At 45.3% G+C, this 16,884-nt stretch overlaps 1 protein-coding gene across 1 annotated transcript in view; it reads left to right on the top strand.

The window, feature by feature from the left end:
• cadm1a (cell adhesion molecule 1a) overlaps positions 1-16,884 on the top strand; it is a 560,283-nt gene that overhangs the window by 488,466 nt on the left and 54,933 nt on the right. Inside the window, exon 8 of the mRNA XM_056284957.1 lies at positions 11,535-11,633. Within this exon, the coding sequence (XP_056140932.1) occupies positions 11,535-11,633 (99 nt within the window). The remainder of the gene's footprint in view (positions 1-11,534; positions 11,634-16,884) is intronic.

The following is a 16,884-nucleotide window of genomic DNA, read 5'->3' as shown; positions in this document are numbered from 1 at the left end:
TTCAATTCAATAGAGATTGATATAAGAGCATTAAGACACCAACGTGCCCCTCTATCTCCATCATACTCAGGCTGCTTAAAGGGACAGAAAATGTAACGTATATATTTGCATAGGATGGTAGCTTGTACTATTGAGGGCCCATAATAAATCTTTCAGGCATTTTTGGACAATTTTGAGAAAGTTGTTAGTATTTTTGTTCTGTTGCTCTAATGCCACAAAGAGGCATCATACAGTCTTGCGTCAGCCGTCACATAGGCTCAGTGCTGAGAAACCCCGCCTGTGTCGTTCATCAGTATGGAAGGGAAAACACATAAGCCGAAATCAACTCCCACAGGTAAGAGGGGGGGAAAGTGAGTCAGAAGGCAGCGAGTATGATTTAGAATAACAGTGTCCTTTTAGAGCTGGAAAATGGTGTAAAAATACAACTGATGTAATGGTCTGAGATCCCATTGCTTCGTTTTGCTTGCTGTGTGCTGGGATGATGTGATGTCAGTGCATTTACACAAATGAACCAGTGTTTTCCGCTGAGTAGCTAAATAGTTTTAAATGCAGTATTTGTGAAATCGCCGATGATGAGGTAATTCTGATTTGCATTGGCTTTTGGAGATAGATATCTTAGTTACTGAAGCTCTTTATTTTCAATCATTTGCATGAATTGCTAGTATAAACCCTAATCTATCTTCCTACCTGCCATGTGTTTACTTTTCCTTTAAGTTAAAACGTCAACCTGCAGTCGTATCTCCAAGTGCAACATTCACATTCTGATGATTATTCGTCATCAAGCAAGGGACAAAAGTCACATTTTTAGTCTTTACTTGTGTTTTACCTTCTCTATTCACAAAGTTTTGGCATTCCCAAGGAAAACCACCAACAATTTCAAAACCAGGTCTCTCATGGTACATTTGGGCCATAGACATTTACTGAAGTCTACATGGAGCTGTCGGCCCCTTTTAGCTTGACAGCCAGAACAAATGTAGCCACAGCCAATATTTGGGCTAATGCATTTGATTCCCAAGTATTGTGACCCTAGGTGATGGAGCGTGCCGGGAGGCAGGCTGACACTAACAGTATTAAAGGTGAAAGAATGCAGTGCATATGACTCTAATTCTCACAGCTGTGCTTCTTCACAGAGGAAGACAAAAGCATCAGGGCTTTCCTCTTGCAGTCAAGTGAGATCCAGCCCAGATGAGTTGAGGTTGTTTACAGGCTGCTGTTTAACCAATAAAGGGGGCCACTTCTTTTTTCCATGCCCCCTCGTCAACAATGGCTTTTATTGCACAGCACTAACTCGTTTATTGACCCCCGATGATCTCCTTTTTTCTTTACCCTTCTTCCACTTTAGTTTATATGCTACCTGTTGCTGGCTTTGGAAAGAGCATCCAGCTTTCTTCCCAAACCAGGGCAGTGTGAATGTAGGTTTGAATTTCACATTAACAATCAATCCGCAGGCACATTGTGCAACACCAGTGATCTGTGCAATATTAATTTGGTGTAGTAGATGCATCAGCAGGGGCAACCACTGTCTTGATTAAAGACTATACTCGCTACCAGATTGTTTCATTGTGTTGTTTTCTTAGTGTAGACTTAGTTAGTGGCTGGATGTGTACACTTTGGTTATTGTTATTATATTAGATTTGTTACCCATTATTTTCTCATTTCAAGTGTGAAAAAGAAAGAAAAACGAAAATCAACAAAACATGATGGCAGTATTCTGCCTGTTCAAATTATGTTTTATACCTGCCTGGATCTGATATTGGCTTTGGAATTTGGATAGATATAGGGTTGTGTTAATTACTAAATAATTGTGCATTTCTCATAACAATGTTTCTCAATGTTTGTACCTCTACATACATGTAGAACATACTGTGGCTAGTTTGTGTGGAGAATGAGAGGCAGAGATCTTTTAATCGCTAACTCCCGTGTCCCATACACCGCACGACCCGGGGAGTGCTGTTTAATTTAACACACCGTCAGAACTGACGGGAAAGGCGAGGCAAGAGACAACGATTTCATTTGAATGGCAGCTCCTGTGCACCATGCACCACACGACTCCAGGAGTGCTCCTTTATTCTGCCCCTCCCCAGTGGTTGCCGAGCAATGGCTTCCTTCAACAAGGTCAGTCTTGAACACACTAATCTTAGGTCATGGTCCTACAGTCAGACAGTCAGTCAGTCAGTAAAATGGTCATCTACCCAGTCCGAGTCAAACCCTTAAACAAACAATACAACAATAATCAAAACATTAACGCAACTTTATAAAACAATGATCTGAACATGAACGTAACAGTTCCATAATCTCTTGTGCTTCCCCAGCGCATAGCCGTCCACAGTCCAGCAACCGCCCTGCCCAGTTGCTATATAGCCCCCACCTGAGGGGTCAGTTGCCCTCTACAGCCTCATCACCCAAGACATAGTCCCTCAAATGTCCCGGATGCTGTCGCTGGCGAACAGGCCACCTGGAGTTTACAGGAAATGCAACTGGGGGAGAGCGCATGGAGTGCTACTGTCGTACCTGGCCCCAACAACAGGTGGAGCAAGGGGGCAGTATGAAGAGAGTCCATCCTGGTGCAGCACCACCATGCGCCCCTGGCCGGGCATGCATACCCAGTACACCACCTCACACAGCCAGCCCACAACCTTTCAGCCAGTGGCTGCGAAGCTTGGGGGAATCCCCTTTTTGTGAACGGGACAATACACCCATACCTCGTCCCCTTGCACGAAGGCCTGCCCAAGGCACTGGGTGTCATATGCCCTCTTCTGCTGTACACCAGAGTTGGCCTGGACCCAGCGGGTGTAATTGTGGACCACTTGCAAGCAATCCCTCAGTCTCCGGAGCTAGTCCATCTCTTTTCCCCCCGATAATCTCAGGCTCAGGCGGGGTCTCAAACACTAAGTCCACTGGTGTCCGGAGTTTCCACCCAAACATGAGGGCAGCAGGCATGCACTGGCTGGACTCCTGGACAGCAGTCCGGTAGGACCACAGGACCCAAGGGCAGGTGGCAGTCACAGTCCCGCTGGTGTTGGCTGGTGAGGATGGCAAGTTGAGTGACCAGGGTACGGTTGAACCACTCCCAGACCGTCACTTTGAGGATGGAGTAGTGTCGTCCTCGTCTTCACCCCCAGCTGCTGGCAGACTGCACTGAAGACCTGAGACTTGAAGTTCCACCCCTGGTCACTGTGGAGCTTGGCGGGAACTCTGAAGCCGGCAAACATCTCTTCCACCAGTCTCTCGCTGTCATGGTGGCGCTCTGATTCAGCACCATATACACCTCTGGCCACTTTGGGAAGTAGTCCATAGCCACGAGGACGTAGCGGGTGCCAGAGTCGGTGATGGGGAAAGGCCCAAGGATGTCCACCCCTACCCATTCCATTGAGGCCCCCTTCAAGTACTGCTGCAGTGGGAAGTGGGAGCGTTGGGTTGGTCCCTTCTGAGCAGTGCAGGAGTCACAGTAGTGTATGTGCAGCTCCACGTCTTGTCGACAGCAAGGCCAGTAGAACTACCTGTGGAGGCGGTGGAGGGAATTGGTGTTCCCATAGTGCCCCACCCCCACCGACCCATGAATCATCTGGAGAACCTGGGGATGGAGCACACGGGGCATCAATAGCTGCAAGATGTCACTCCCTTGTCCGGGAGCTTGCCCCCTCCAGTGCACCAACCTGTCATTGAGCTCAAAGTTGCCCGACTGCGAGTGGTAGGCCTTTACTTCGGTCCCCAGCACTGACACCTCTGTGCATTCGGGGTGCCGCTCTGAGGCTCCTGTAGCGCCTCCCAGAGCGCAGGGGAGAGAACAGTCCATGGTTGGGGTGGGTGGTATCTCTGCTGATGCTAAGACCCCTTCGAAGGCAGCGTTTGGGATAAATGTCTTTTAAGGCAGGGAGCTGGGTACCAGTGATATGCTGGGCCGCCTTGACGACCCGCTGCAGAGCTTTCTGGTCTACTGAGGTGCAGCTGCCATACCACACTAAGATGCAGCTGGTCAGGATGCTCTCTACGGTGCAGTGGTAGAAGTTTGTGAGAGTTGTGGGGGATAGACGGGCGCTCCTCAGCCTCCTCAGGAAACACAGGCGTTCTTGGGCCTTTTTCACAAGGGCCTGGCTGTTTGATGTCCAAGAAAGTTCCTCGCTGATGTGGACTCCAAGGACTTTAAAGCTGGAAACACGCTCCACTTCCACCCCATTGATGTGTATGGGGGGGTTCCTCTTGCTGCTGGCAGTAGTGGCACTCCAGTGCCGCACAGGGGTGCTGCGAGAGTGCATCGGTGTTGCCATGATGTCGCCCCACCCGATGCTGGATTTCAAAGTCATACCCTTGGAGGGTCTCCAGCCATCAGGCCACTTGGCCCTCGGGGTGTTTAAAGTTCAAAAGCCAGGTAAATGAAGTGTGGTCAGTGTGGATGAGGAAGTGGCTGCCATGGAAATACGGCTGGAAATGTTGTACCGCCAGAACCACTGCCAGCAGCCCGTGTCAGGTGATGCAGTAGTTCTTTTCTGCCTGACTCAGGGTGCGACTGAAGTAGGATACGGCATGCTCCCCATTTCCTCCCACTGGGAGAGGACAGCCCCAGTCCCCACATTACTGGCATCAGTGTCCATGATGAAGGACTGTTGGGCATCAAAATAGGCTAGGACTGAGGCTTTGGTGAAAGCCACTTTGAGTCGGGTGAAGGCTGCAGCACAGGCGTCATCCCAGTCATCGGCCCTTGTCAGTCAAGCGGTGGAATGGACTAGCGATAGTGCCGAAGTCCCAGATGAAATGTTGGTAGTATGATTCCAGACCCAGAAAATGTTGCAGCTCACTGACGTTAGCGGGGGTTGGCAATCTCAGACAGCAACCACCTTAGCTAGGTCGGTGGCCACACCATGCTCACCAACTGGATGGCCCAGGAACATCATCTCTCTCTTCAGCAGGTGACACTTGACAGGGATCAGTCACAGCCCAGTTCAACGGATGGCAGCAAGAACCTCACGCAGGTTGGACAGGGCTCCGTCAAAGTTGCTGGCGTGTACCAGCAACTTTGACGGAGCACTGTCGAGGTACACAACACAATGGCTCCAGGGTACGTCCATCATCACCCTCTCCATCAGCCGTTCGAATGTAGCTGGTGCATTACAGAGCCCGAACGGCATGACGTGGAACTGCCACAGACCCTGCCTGATGGTGGAGGCGGTCTTTGGTCTCGGGTCAGGGGCCAGCTCCACCTGCAAGTAGCCGCCGCATAGGTCAAGGGAGCTGAACCAGCTGGACCCCGTGATGTGGTCAAGTGCGTCATTTATGCGAGGGAGCGGGTAAGAGTCTGTTTTTGTGATGCCATTAAGACATCAATAGTCCACAGAGAACCACCAGCCACTGTCCTTCTTTCTCACCAAGATGGCTGGAGCTGCCCAGACTGTTGGAGGGCTCAATCACCCCGGCAGTAGCGATTTCGCGGATTTTGTCCTCCGCCACCTGTCGCTTAGCGAGGGCCAGCCAATGGGGCCACAGATGGATGGGCTGGCACGGGCCAGTCTTGATGGTATGCTGAACCAGCCCAGTCTGCCTGCAGTCTTCGTCTCTAGCTGTGAAGATGCCTGTCTAGTCATTGAGGAGGCGTTTCAACTGGTGGCGTTGCTGTCATTCAATCAATCAATCAGATTTTATTTGTATAGCACTTTTCATACAAACAAATGTAACACAAAGTGCTTCACACAATAAATCAATGAACCCCCCCCACTACAAAAAATAAATAAATAAACGTACAGGCAAATTCTAGAAAAGTACAAACAAGTTTAAAACTGAGTTAGTGAAAGAAATAAGTAAAAGTGCCATAAGCACTGATTAATTAAAAGTAACAACAGAGCAGAATATATAAAATAGCAAAATATATAAAACACACACACACTATGAATTTAGCTATAGGCTGTTTTGAAAAGTAAGGTTTTTTAACCTGCTTTTAAATGTGTCCAGTGTGGGGGCCTCTCTCAGGTCCTCAGGCAGGGCATATGTTCCCCAGCGCTGGTCCTCCTGGCCTCCAAGGGGCGATCGGTAGCGGCGGGCAGCGTGCTGGCCCCCAAGGGGGCAATTGGTGGCAGCAGGTAGCATTCGATCCCCGGCGCTGCCCCTCCTGCCCTCAAGGGGGCGGTGGAGCCACGGTGCACTGGAGAAATCAGGTTAGGCTGGAAAAATTCCATCGCTGGCGGGCTCCATCTTTTGCTACGCCAGGTTTTCCAAGCGCCAACGTGTCTGCTCGACGTCCCACTCCAGTGTCTGGATCTCCCTCTCAATTTCTTAGCTCAATCCCACTTCTGACACCAATGTGGCAAGTTTGCATGGCAAATGAGAGGCAGAGATCTCTTTTAATTGCAAACTCCTGTGTCCCATACACCGCACAACCCCGGGATTGCTGTTTAAATTAACACACCGTCGTCCGGGTAAGGTAGCGGTCTATTCCGTTGCCTATCAACACGGTGATCGCAGATTCAAATCCCTGTGTTACCTCCGGCTTGGTCGGACGTCTCTACAGACACAACTGGCTGTGTCTGCGGGTGGGAAGCCCAATGTGGGTATGTGTCCTGGTCGCTGCACTAGCGCCTCCTCTGGTCAGTCAGAGCACCTGTTCGGGAGGGAGGAGGAACTGGGGGAATAGCGTGATCCTCCCAAGTGTTACATCCCCCTGGCGAAACTCCTCATTGTCAGGGGAAAAGAAGCAGCTGGAGACTCCACATGTATTGGAGAAGGCATGTGATAGTCTGCAGCCCTCCACGGATCGGCAGGGGGGGTGGAGCAGCAACCAGAATAGCTCGGAGGGGTGGGGTAATTGGCTGGATACAATTGGGGAGGAAAAAGGGGGGACAAAATTTAACACACTGTCAGAGCCGAACAGAACTGACGGGAAAAGAGGATGCAAGAGGCAAGGATTTCTGTTGAATGGCAGCTCCTGTCCCATACACTGCACGACCTCAGGAGTGCCCCTTTATTCTGCCCCTCCCCAGTTGTTGCTGAACAATGGCTTCCCGTAACGAGGTCACTCTTGAACACACTCTTAGTCACGGTCCTACAGTCAGTCAGTCAGTAAAATGGTCGTCTACCCAATTCAAGTCAAACCCTCAAACAAACAATACAACAATAATCAAAACATGAACATAATATTAACAAAACAATGATCTGAACATGAATGTAATATAATAATCCCTCACGCTTCCCCAGCACAGAGCCGTCAACAGTCCAGCGACCGCCCTACCCTGTCACTATAATACATCTCGCTGCCTGGAACATACATGACAATGAAATAAAAAAGGGTCAAAATAGACTCTAAAAATGTCAAATATGGCAATATGCTCAACAAATGTAACTTGTTTTATGTGTTTAGTAATGTATTCTAAAAACAACACATGGTTGACCTGCCTTTTCCCCCAATTCTAAACCCTTGGCTCAGCAATAACACAAACCTTCAGTCACTGACATAACAATCAGACCTCAAGTTTGACAGAAAAAACAGTAATAACTTGGCAACTTACAACACTTTTCAGTATATTTGCTTAATAACTAAGGTAAATGGTTGCTCAGAGTTACAGGAATTTTCAAAAGACACATTTTAATAAATTCGATAGCGTCACAAGGCACAAGAGATCAAGATCTTAGCTAGAAGTGCACCAAAACAAGCACATATCAGGCAGGTTAGTTGTTCTTCTCACCAGTGTCTACTTACTCATCAGTGTCCTCTCCAAAATGTGTAGGTAGGAAAACTCTTACAAATTACAAAGCTATGTGATTAGTATTTTCATGGTCAAACACTTCCATCAAACATTAACACTGTGGTCATCTTAACTTCGATACTGGTGGTAGAGGTAGCCAAGCAAGCTACTGTAAGTTCATGTTGTTTGTGTAGCCAAAGGTTCAATCAAAGCATAATATTTGCACCACACACAGCTAAAAAAACGAAGTTAGCCATTCACATTGGCTTCCTTCACTTGCAAAATTCAACAGAAATGTTCTCTGTCAGGCGAGCTAGGAGGTTTCCTACAGCCCAACACCATTCGCTGAGACATCTAAACACTGATTCATAAGCCCTGGCAGTAAACAAGTCACAGTGACTCAGCGGGAGGAGAAGCCCATTCAGCCTGCCACATTTGAAAGTCAATAAGCCCCAATGTGCTTATATATTGCTCCAGCATACTAAGAAAAAAGGAGGACGAGAATGTTTTCAGCCAGTCTATTGGTCTGTTTTTTTTTCTTTTTCTTTTTTATCTTTTTATTGCTGCTAAGTTTTTAATGAGCTATTGACACTGATGATCCCAAACATCTGCTGGACCCTCACAGTTCATGATGGGATAAAGCCAATTAAGCAGCACCACCGCCGAGCTGAGCTTTGTCAGCTTCCAAGCATGTGTGAAGCTCGTCATCCCAAGCTGTGTCTGCCAGCCGACTGCCTAATGGATCATGTCTACCGGTGTCTGTTTACATGTTGACCATGCAGCTGTTTGTTTGCTGTGTGTCTGTTGTTGTCAAGGTTGTCTTTTAGAGAATGGGTAATGTCGATAGACTGAAGATATGTCATGCAACAGCAGAGGCCGAACGCTGATTCAGACCACCTGAAAGCTTTGATTTGAATTCAAAATTCACTTCGGGCGGAATTCCAAGAGGTTATTATATAGATCTCTGCAATTTTCAGTTATCCGATACGCTGCTAATAATATAGTCAAATAAAATGATTTTCTTAGCTAACCACTATAAATAAACTATGAACAACCTCCGCTTTGAGGGAAGACAAATTGTATATGGTAAAGAATCTTTTTACCCTAAGGGAAAACACTGGAAACTCTCATTGACCTTTTCACTCAAATCATCTATTTGAATTCACACACTTTGAATTTACACAAGGAACTGTGAATTGCCCACACGGAACATCAACTTACCTTAATGATACATGCAATATTTCCCCAAAATTAAAATTGATGGTAAAGGGGAAAAAGCAGAGCTCCTTTTTCCACTTGGCACCCTGGGCTGTAACTAACACTAGTAAGTAACCCATGTGAATCACTTGGCTGTGAGGCATAACAGTCAGGCTTATGCTGCTTTGTCAATGATCAATGGTTGTAGGTCATGAGGACCTTTTACATCATAACTTTTAATTTTCAAACCACTATTACAGTGCTTTCAGGAGATGTCATCTATACACCAAACAGGAAAAACAAAAGGGATCCAAGGTTAGTAGGGCGATATGACTTCAAATCAATATCACGATTATTTCAATCTTTTACCTCGATTACGATTTATGAACGATTATTTATTTTATATGCCTTCTTTTCTTTACACTGCCCTCAGTTGTCTGATACTGTAAATATGCTGAACTGCTGGGGTTTTTTTCTAACGAAGCACATCTTGTGTTTGTGATTTTTAAATAATTTAAGGAAACACACACGGATGATCTATTTATGGATATTCATTGAATATGTCGAACAGTTGAAATCAAAATCAGTTGAAATCGCAGGTTCCTTTCATCAATGTCGTGCAGCGTAAGGCTGTGACGTCACGTAAGTATGGCGCCACCGTTCCACATGACCAGAGATCAATGGCGTCAGTTATTTCTTTCCATCTCCTTGAATCCTTTGCATATTGTGCGGCATTTGTAAATGCTTGTGTTAGCGACAGCTGCTTTGTGGGAGCGCTTTTGTCGGTCTGTCTCTTTTTTGAGCCATGCACTCTTCGTATTCGGTAATGTGATTGTGTTCCAAGCAATAACACAAATTGGTGGTGTTACCTTTGGTTGCTGAAATTGTTTTTCCGCAGTGTTTACGTTTGACTTCTTTTTGTTCTGTGTCATCTTCACTGAAGCCAAAACGTGTCCAAATGACGGACTCAGCATCCTTTTTCGGTAGAAGCTGCTCAGGTTGAGGCCTGTTTGTTGGCTTGGCGTTGGCGCTCGAGTCGCCCATACTGCCAGCTTGCTTGCTTGGAGTGAATTCGGACTAACGTTAGCTGGACTGGGCGGAGGCACGTGACTGAACACAACATAGTGGGTTTTTTTAAAGGGACAGTTCATGAACGCACGCATTGAGGAAATTATTAACCGACATAAGCAAGATTAAGTCGGTGAGAGGTTCTTAATGTCGGTTTCGATACATTTTCGGTCAATTGCCCAGCCCTAGTAGGAGCTTGGGCATTAGCTGATTTTGTTGTGTGATCTATCATCGTCCTGTTTCACGTTATCAACCCAGTCAGTGTTTGTCTGCAGAATGCAAATAGAAACTGATCAAACCTGTCAGATAAAAATGACTCAAGTCGATATGGAAGCAGTGTTGGCTGAATTTGATGTCTTCCCAGTATAACAGCAGGATGAAGGAGGCAAATTCCCCCCTCTCTGCTTCAAATGCTCCCCATAACACTACATGCCAGTACCACACACAAAGTCACTCTGGCCCAATGGCACTGCACATGTCTTTTAACGACCAGATTCTTCCTTTTTTCATTTTTTTCCATTCCTTTTTTCTCTCTGTCGATATACACATTTCCTTTCTTCACATTCTCATATTACCTCTTTTATTAAACTGATGCCCAGCCTTCCTCCAAATCAACCTCCCAAATGACTCACCTTTTTTTTTTACACACCTTTTAATAACCCCCTCCGTTTTCAGTCCATTCCCAGGCAATCAGAACAGCATGGGAGGCTTCTAACCAACCAGCACTGCCTGCAGCTTCTTATCAATGCAGCCCCACCACTTCGACAGGGAAAATGTCACTTTTGATATCCCCCCATGGTTATTGTCAGGGAAGGGAGTCTAACCTGGCTAATGAGGTAAAAAGGAAAAGTCTGTGGGAGGGAAAATGGCCTCTAGCCCAAGTCTGTGTACTAAACCTCCCACAAGTCTCCCTGGATTTCATAAGGTGTTGTTTGTTTAGCTTTATGTGCTAGGATATATAGCGCTTTCCTCCCTATTCTCAGTGGTCGTCTGTTTTATGTGTTTCTTTGACCCATTTGCGTTTTGCTTTACCTTGCGATTGGTTGTTCATCTTTGATACCCTCACCGACCGTGTACCCCTCACCTCAAAAGGATGTTAAGTATGCATGTATGCGTTTGTCAAGTGGTTTCACAACGTCACAATGACAGCATAGCTACAACAGTAGTACATGTTAACCCATTACACATTTCATTACTTTTTACACCTTGTGCTCGATAGCATAGCCAATATTACATCTGCCAATTTGCAGCCTGTAGGCAGATATGTACATGGTAAAGGTAATAACTTATTTGAGAAACAAGCTTTTTGATCACCTTACAGTTGTGCACCAACAAGTGCGATAGCAGTTATACCCGTCTTTAGCATTTATCGGGCTTTCAGTCAGCTCATTTATAAAGGGAAAAAAACCCTCTGCATGTCCCTTGAAGTCATACACAAGTGGTGACACACAGCCAATGATGAACATGCTGTTTGTTGAATGTATCAAACAGCGATGATGTCATCACTGGACCACATCATAGTGGTGTTGCCTTCCCCTCATGGCTTCTGTATTCATTTGTTTTCCCCCATGTTTGTCATGTGTTTGTCTTCTCATTCAGATGCTCCCACCACCACCCCTATACCCACCACAGCCACCACCACTACCACCACCACCACCACCACTACCACCACTACCATCTACCCCGAAGCCACTCAAGGTATAGTATCACCCTGACACAATTTGTCACCTTTTGTGCGTGCGTGTGTGTGCATGCATGTGTGTGTGGTTGTGAGTGTTTTTGTAGAAGTCGGAAAAAATCTAACCGAGCCTAATAAGATTGGGAGTAGTGGAAAGCCTCGAGGGCAAGACTAAACTCCCTCGACACTGCTGTCAATGCAACTAGTCAAAGCAACCTGCTCTCTACTGGCATTGAATATTCTTTCTCTCCTAAAATCTCATCAAAATACGGTACTGTATTCCAAACCTATCTGAGGCGAGGATAACAGCACCTGTTTGTGTCCATTACAACTAAAAAAAAAAAGTGGCCATGTTTCCCTAGCTCTCTGATGAAAGAAAACAGCATGTTTCCCTGTCCTCCTCTCACCCTCTTCTCCATGACCGTTCACATCCTCTTTCACATTCACATCTCATCCACATCCACATCCATAGCCACATGGACAGCTCTCTGTCAGTGCCTTGCCTTCCCCTGCTTTATCCATTCATTCATCTCCATCTCCATCACTTCAACTGCCTTGAAACATACACAACGTTAACATTACACTGCGTAAGATGAGGTATTTGTAATAAATACTCTTTAACAGGAACCGATGTTGTTTAAAAAGCACTCACCCTTTTCATAGTAGAAAAGCCTCCAACAGACACAAAGAACTGCCCTCCTGTGGGCCAGAGAGGCCGACCCATTTTTCTAATCTCTCTAGCAAAATATCATGATCAGCAGTGTCAAAGGCATCTGAGATCCAGGAGCACAAGAACAGATATTTTTTTAGAATTCGTGTTCATATGCAGATCGTTCACAACTTTGATACGTGCTGTTTCTGTGCTATGGTGAGATAGAAAATCTGATCGATAAATGGCTAGAAGGTTGTTTGACATTAAATAGTTATTAACTTGAGAAGTAGACAGTAGAACAAGGTTTTTTTTCTTTCCCTCTACTCTACCTACATCTCAATGAATTTCCAAAATATGTTGTAGATCAGGGGTCCCCCTGCCTTTTATTACACCTCAGCCCAGTTTTATATTTAGAATATTTTCGTGGCACAGCCAGTCGGCCACCCATCAGCGAAGGGCATGGTGTCATGACAGAAAATTTGTTTGACACCAAAACTGCCTATCTCATACGTAAACGTATTCAAAATTAAAATTAACAGATTTAGATGCTAATAAAACACAGAGCAGGCAAAAAAAAAAACAAACAACAAATGTAAGCACCACTTGAATGGGCTATAATACAACAATCACCTGTCCAATATTTTGGATTCCATCCACGATAGCAAGAATAGCTGTGAGAAGAGTTAATTCTAGCAAGGGCTTTTTTTCCAGAACTGGCACGGTAAAGTTTGGCTCCGGTTGCTGTTGTTGCGTCATCCCGGGTAAAAAAGCTGCGCCTGATGCGCTGTGATATGGTGTTCCAGTTTGTGCGGGGAAAGGGGAGCGTGATACATTGATGCAATATTGACAGACAATGGAGATGTGCTGAGTGGAAATTATGCATGAAAGTCCTACGTGCAGGCAACAACATCAAGAACAAACAACCATGTAGCGTGGGAATAAATGCCACACATACAAGATAATACAACGAGATTGATATTGCATTTCCCCTTATATAGGTTTATCCACTCGGGATCAAGGTTACAACAGAGAGAGGAGAAACATAGCCTACAGTGCCAAATCCAGTCTTTTTTTCTTTTCTTTTTTTTTGCTCTGGGGTTTGCATAGCCGGCTATAAATGGTACACGTTGGCCCTGCAATAGGTGGTCCATGGACTGTTATCATTGGGGACCACTGTTATAGATTATACTCTGCTGTCGGGTGTGTGTTTGGTAGTGGTGAAGGTATGTGTATGTGTGTACCGTTATTATTGCGCATGCATCAAGACATTTACGTGTGTACGTTTGTGTGTGTTGGGGCGGGGATTTGGGGGCGAGGTCAATGGGCAAAAAGTTATTGTATGAGCATTTTCTAATAAGAGCATGTTGTATGAACCGCAAATTTATCTCAGTTTTTCAGAAACAGAACTTGCGGCTATTTTGAGTCTAAATCTCCAAAGGTTGCTGATGAAAAAACATCACTTCATGCCTTGAGTCAGAAATCTTCCAGAGCAAGAAATGCAATCAAAGTCTCTCTGACGGATTGCTCAACTGGAATAAATCTCCGGAGGCTAGGGGAAATCACAGGCATTGTACTTGATTATGCCATCTGATTGGATAAAAGAGAATACCTAACTATGCCAACTGATTGATGCTCTTTTGCCTCCGATTAAGGAGAGAGGAGATTCTACAGACCTTTTTTTCTGATTAATTCACACATCTCTTGTGGTCTGTAAAATGATCACACTTGTTCTTAAATTGCCAACTGACAATAGCGGGAAATATATGTAAGTAAATAGCACTTAAGATAATGTGTATTTTTCAAGTCAAAATATGTGGGCTGCACTTAATGAAGTAAATCTCACGGCAGTGCCAGCATTTCCAGGTTAAAGTAGCCCATTTAACAGTCTCTGCCAGATGTCTGTTCTTTGCTCTCGGCTCTCAGGGGCTTTACTGAGAATGGGCATCTATACACACTGCCTATACACACTGTCTACACACGGCTATAGTAGCCATGTGTAGACAGAAGGAAGCAAGTCTCTTATGACCCGAATATTTTCCTGCAGTTGATTTAATGAATCCACACAGCAAATGTGTAGAACATAGATGAAAGACTAAGCACCAAGTTAATCTATCAAAGTGGTATTTCTTTTAATCATTTTCACTCTGTAATAGAGTGAAAGAATGATACATTTTGCCCTCAAAAGGAGGGCCCCAATAAAGGGCTCTTGAGGCACATCTTACATTTTGGCGATTTAGTATTGCCTGAGTGATGTCACCACATTGTCACCGTTGGCAGCCATACCAACATGTACCCTGATTCTGCTGAATGACAGAAGCTAAGCAGGTATGGGCTTGGCTAGTACTTGGATGGAGACCTCCTGGGAAAATGGGTTGGTGCTGGAAATGGTGTTGGTTGGCCAGTAGGGGGCAGTCTTCCCTCTGGTCCTAATAAAATTTAAAAAATTCACAATGCTCCACTGCAGTGAGGGGGACACTGTGCTGTAGGAGTTGCCGTCCTTCGGATGAGATTTTAAACCGAGGTCCTGACTCACTGTAGTCATTAAAGATCCCATGACACTTATCGCAAAGAGTAGGGGGGTCCCCCGGTGTCCTGGCAAAATTCCCAACCTGGCTGGCTCCATCTGGCCACCTAATCAAACCACCGTGTTATTTGCTCAATGATCCCTCCCTCTCCACCTCAAACTGATATGTGGTGAGCATTCTGGTGCAAAATGGCTGCCGTGCATCACCCAGGTGGGTGCTACACATTGGTGGTGGTTGAGGTGAGTTTCCCCCTTCACTGTGAAGCGCTTTGGGTGTCTAGATAAAGTGCTATATAAATTTGACCCATTATTATTATTGTTCATATTGACACATCACAACATTCAGTTGAGTTTGATTTTGGGGGCTATCACAAATAAAAAGAATAAACGTAGCTTATACCTGTGATAACATGGAATAAGACAGAATACATATGCGTGAATGAGAGGGAGGACAGTGGAATGGTGAGGATGCAAGGAGTAGAGGTGATAAAAGCGTGTGAGTTTATTAAATACTTGGGGTCACCTGTCCAAAGTAACGGAGAGTGCAGAAGGGAGGTGAAGAAGAGAGTGCAGGCAGGGTGGAGTGGGTGGAGAAGAGTGTCAGGAGTGATTTGCGACAGAAGGGTACCAGCAAGAGTTAAAGGGAAGGTTTACAAGATGGTTGTGAGACCACCAGCTATGTTATATGGTCTTGACACAGTAGCACTGACGAAAAGACAGGAGGCAGAGCTGGAGGTGGCAGAGTTGAAGACGCTAAGATTTTCATTGGGAGTGATGAAGAAGGACAGGATTAGGAACAATTATATTAGAGGGACAGCTCAAGTTGGACGGTTTGGAGACAAAGCAAGAGAGGCAAGATTGAGATGGTTTGGACAGGTGTGGAGGAGAGATGCTGGGTATATTGGGAGAAGGATGCTGAATATGGAGCTGCCAGGGAAGAGGAAAAGAGGAAGGCCAAAGAGGAGGTTTATGGATGTGGAGAGAGAGGACATGCAGGTGGCTGGTGTGACAGAGAAAGATGCAGAAGACAGGAAGAAATGGAAACGGATGATCTGCTACGGCGACCCCTAACGGGAGCAGCCAAAAGTAGTAGCAGTAGTAGTAGTAGTAATAGTAGTAGTACTAGAAGTAGTGTGTCAAGAGTGTGTTGGAAGTGAAAAGAATCTCGGACAGAGTAATGAGTATGAAGTTGGAAATCGAAGGTGTGTTGATGAATGAAAATTCAAAAACATTTACAACTCTAAGATGCTATTTTAATTTCATTTTACGCAAACCAAGCTTAACACAAAATAATGGACAAAAACACAAGAAACAGGCACTCACACATAAAACGGAAAATTAACAGTTAATTAAGAACGTGAGTGTTTAAAAATAAACCATAATCTATAAACACTCTTATGCAGGGCTAAAAAATCAATAGGTTGTATTTTTTTCAGGTTAAAAGAAACTGGAACGATGCTCACAAGAAACATGTAACATAAGAGGACATTACACAGTAGGTCGTCTATGGCTGGCACCTTTTAAAGGCATGACTAGCTAGAATATTTATACATTCCAACAGGTCGACCCTAAATGGAAAATCGCTAGACTTTTTGAAAGAGGTTTGAGGTGAACCCGTGGCTGAAAAGCTCCACGAGGGCCAGAAGACCAGCCTAACAAAACTGCTTAGGCAACTGTTAGCCACACTACACCACATCTGTCCCGATCTGTCTTTGTTCTGTCCGTCGGTCGACTCTGATATGTACCCAAGAAAAACGTATCCAGGCACAGCTACCCTCCTTGTGTTTGCAGCACCTTGACAGACCTCAGACACAGAGTTGCAATGGAGTGTCTCATTTAGGCTTGGCCTTCCCAACAGTGGATCCATAGCTCTGCACTTTCAACCTACCCAAATATACAAATACTTCGAATGCACTTCATCTACATGTCAGAAAACTACAATGTCGTCATAGGCATGACAATAATGTTCATGAGTATTTTAAATACAGGTAGTCCCCCGGGTTACGAACGCCAGACATACGAACTCCCATACTTACGAACCAACCTCCATAAAGCCTTTTTTTATTTATTTAGTTACACAGTGGGTCGTACTAAT

This window comes from Lampris incognitus, chromosome 8 (assembly GCF_029633865.1).
Source record: "Lampris incognitus isolate fLamInc1 chromosome 8, fLamInc1.hap2, whole genome shotgun sequence".
Classification (NCBI taxonomy): Eukaryota; Metazoa; Chordata; class Actinopteri; order Lampriformes; family Lampridae; genus Lampris; species Lampris incognitus.
This window is presented reverse-complemented; position numbering and strand designations above follow the sequence as displayed.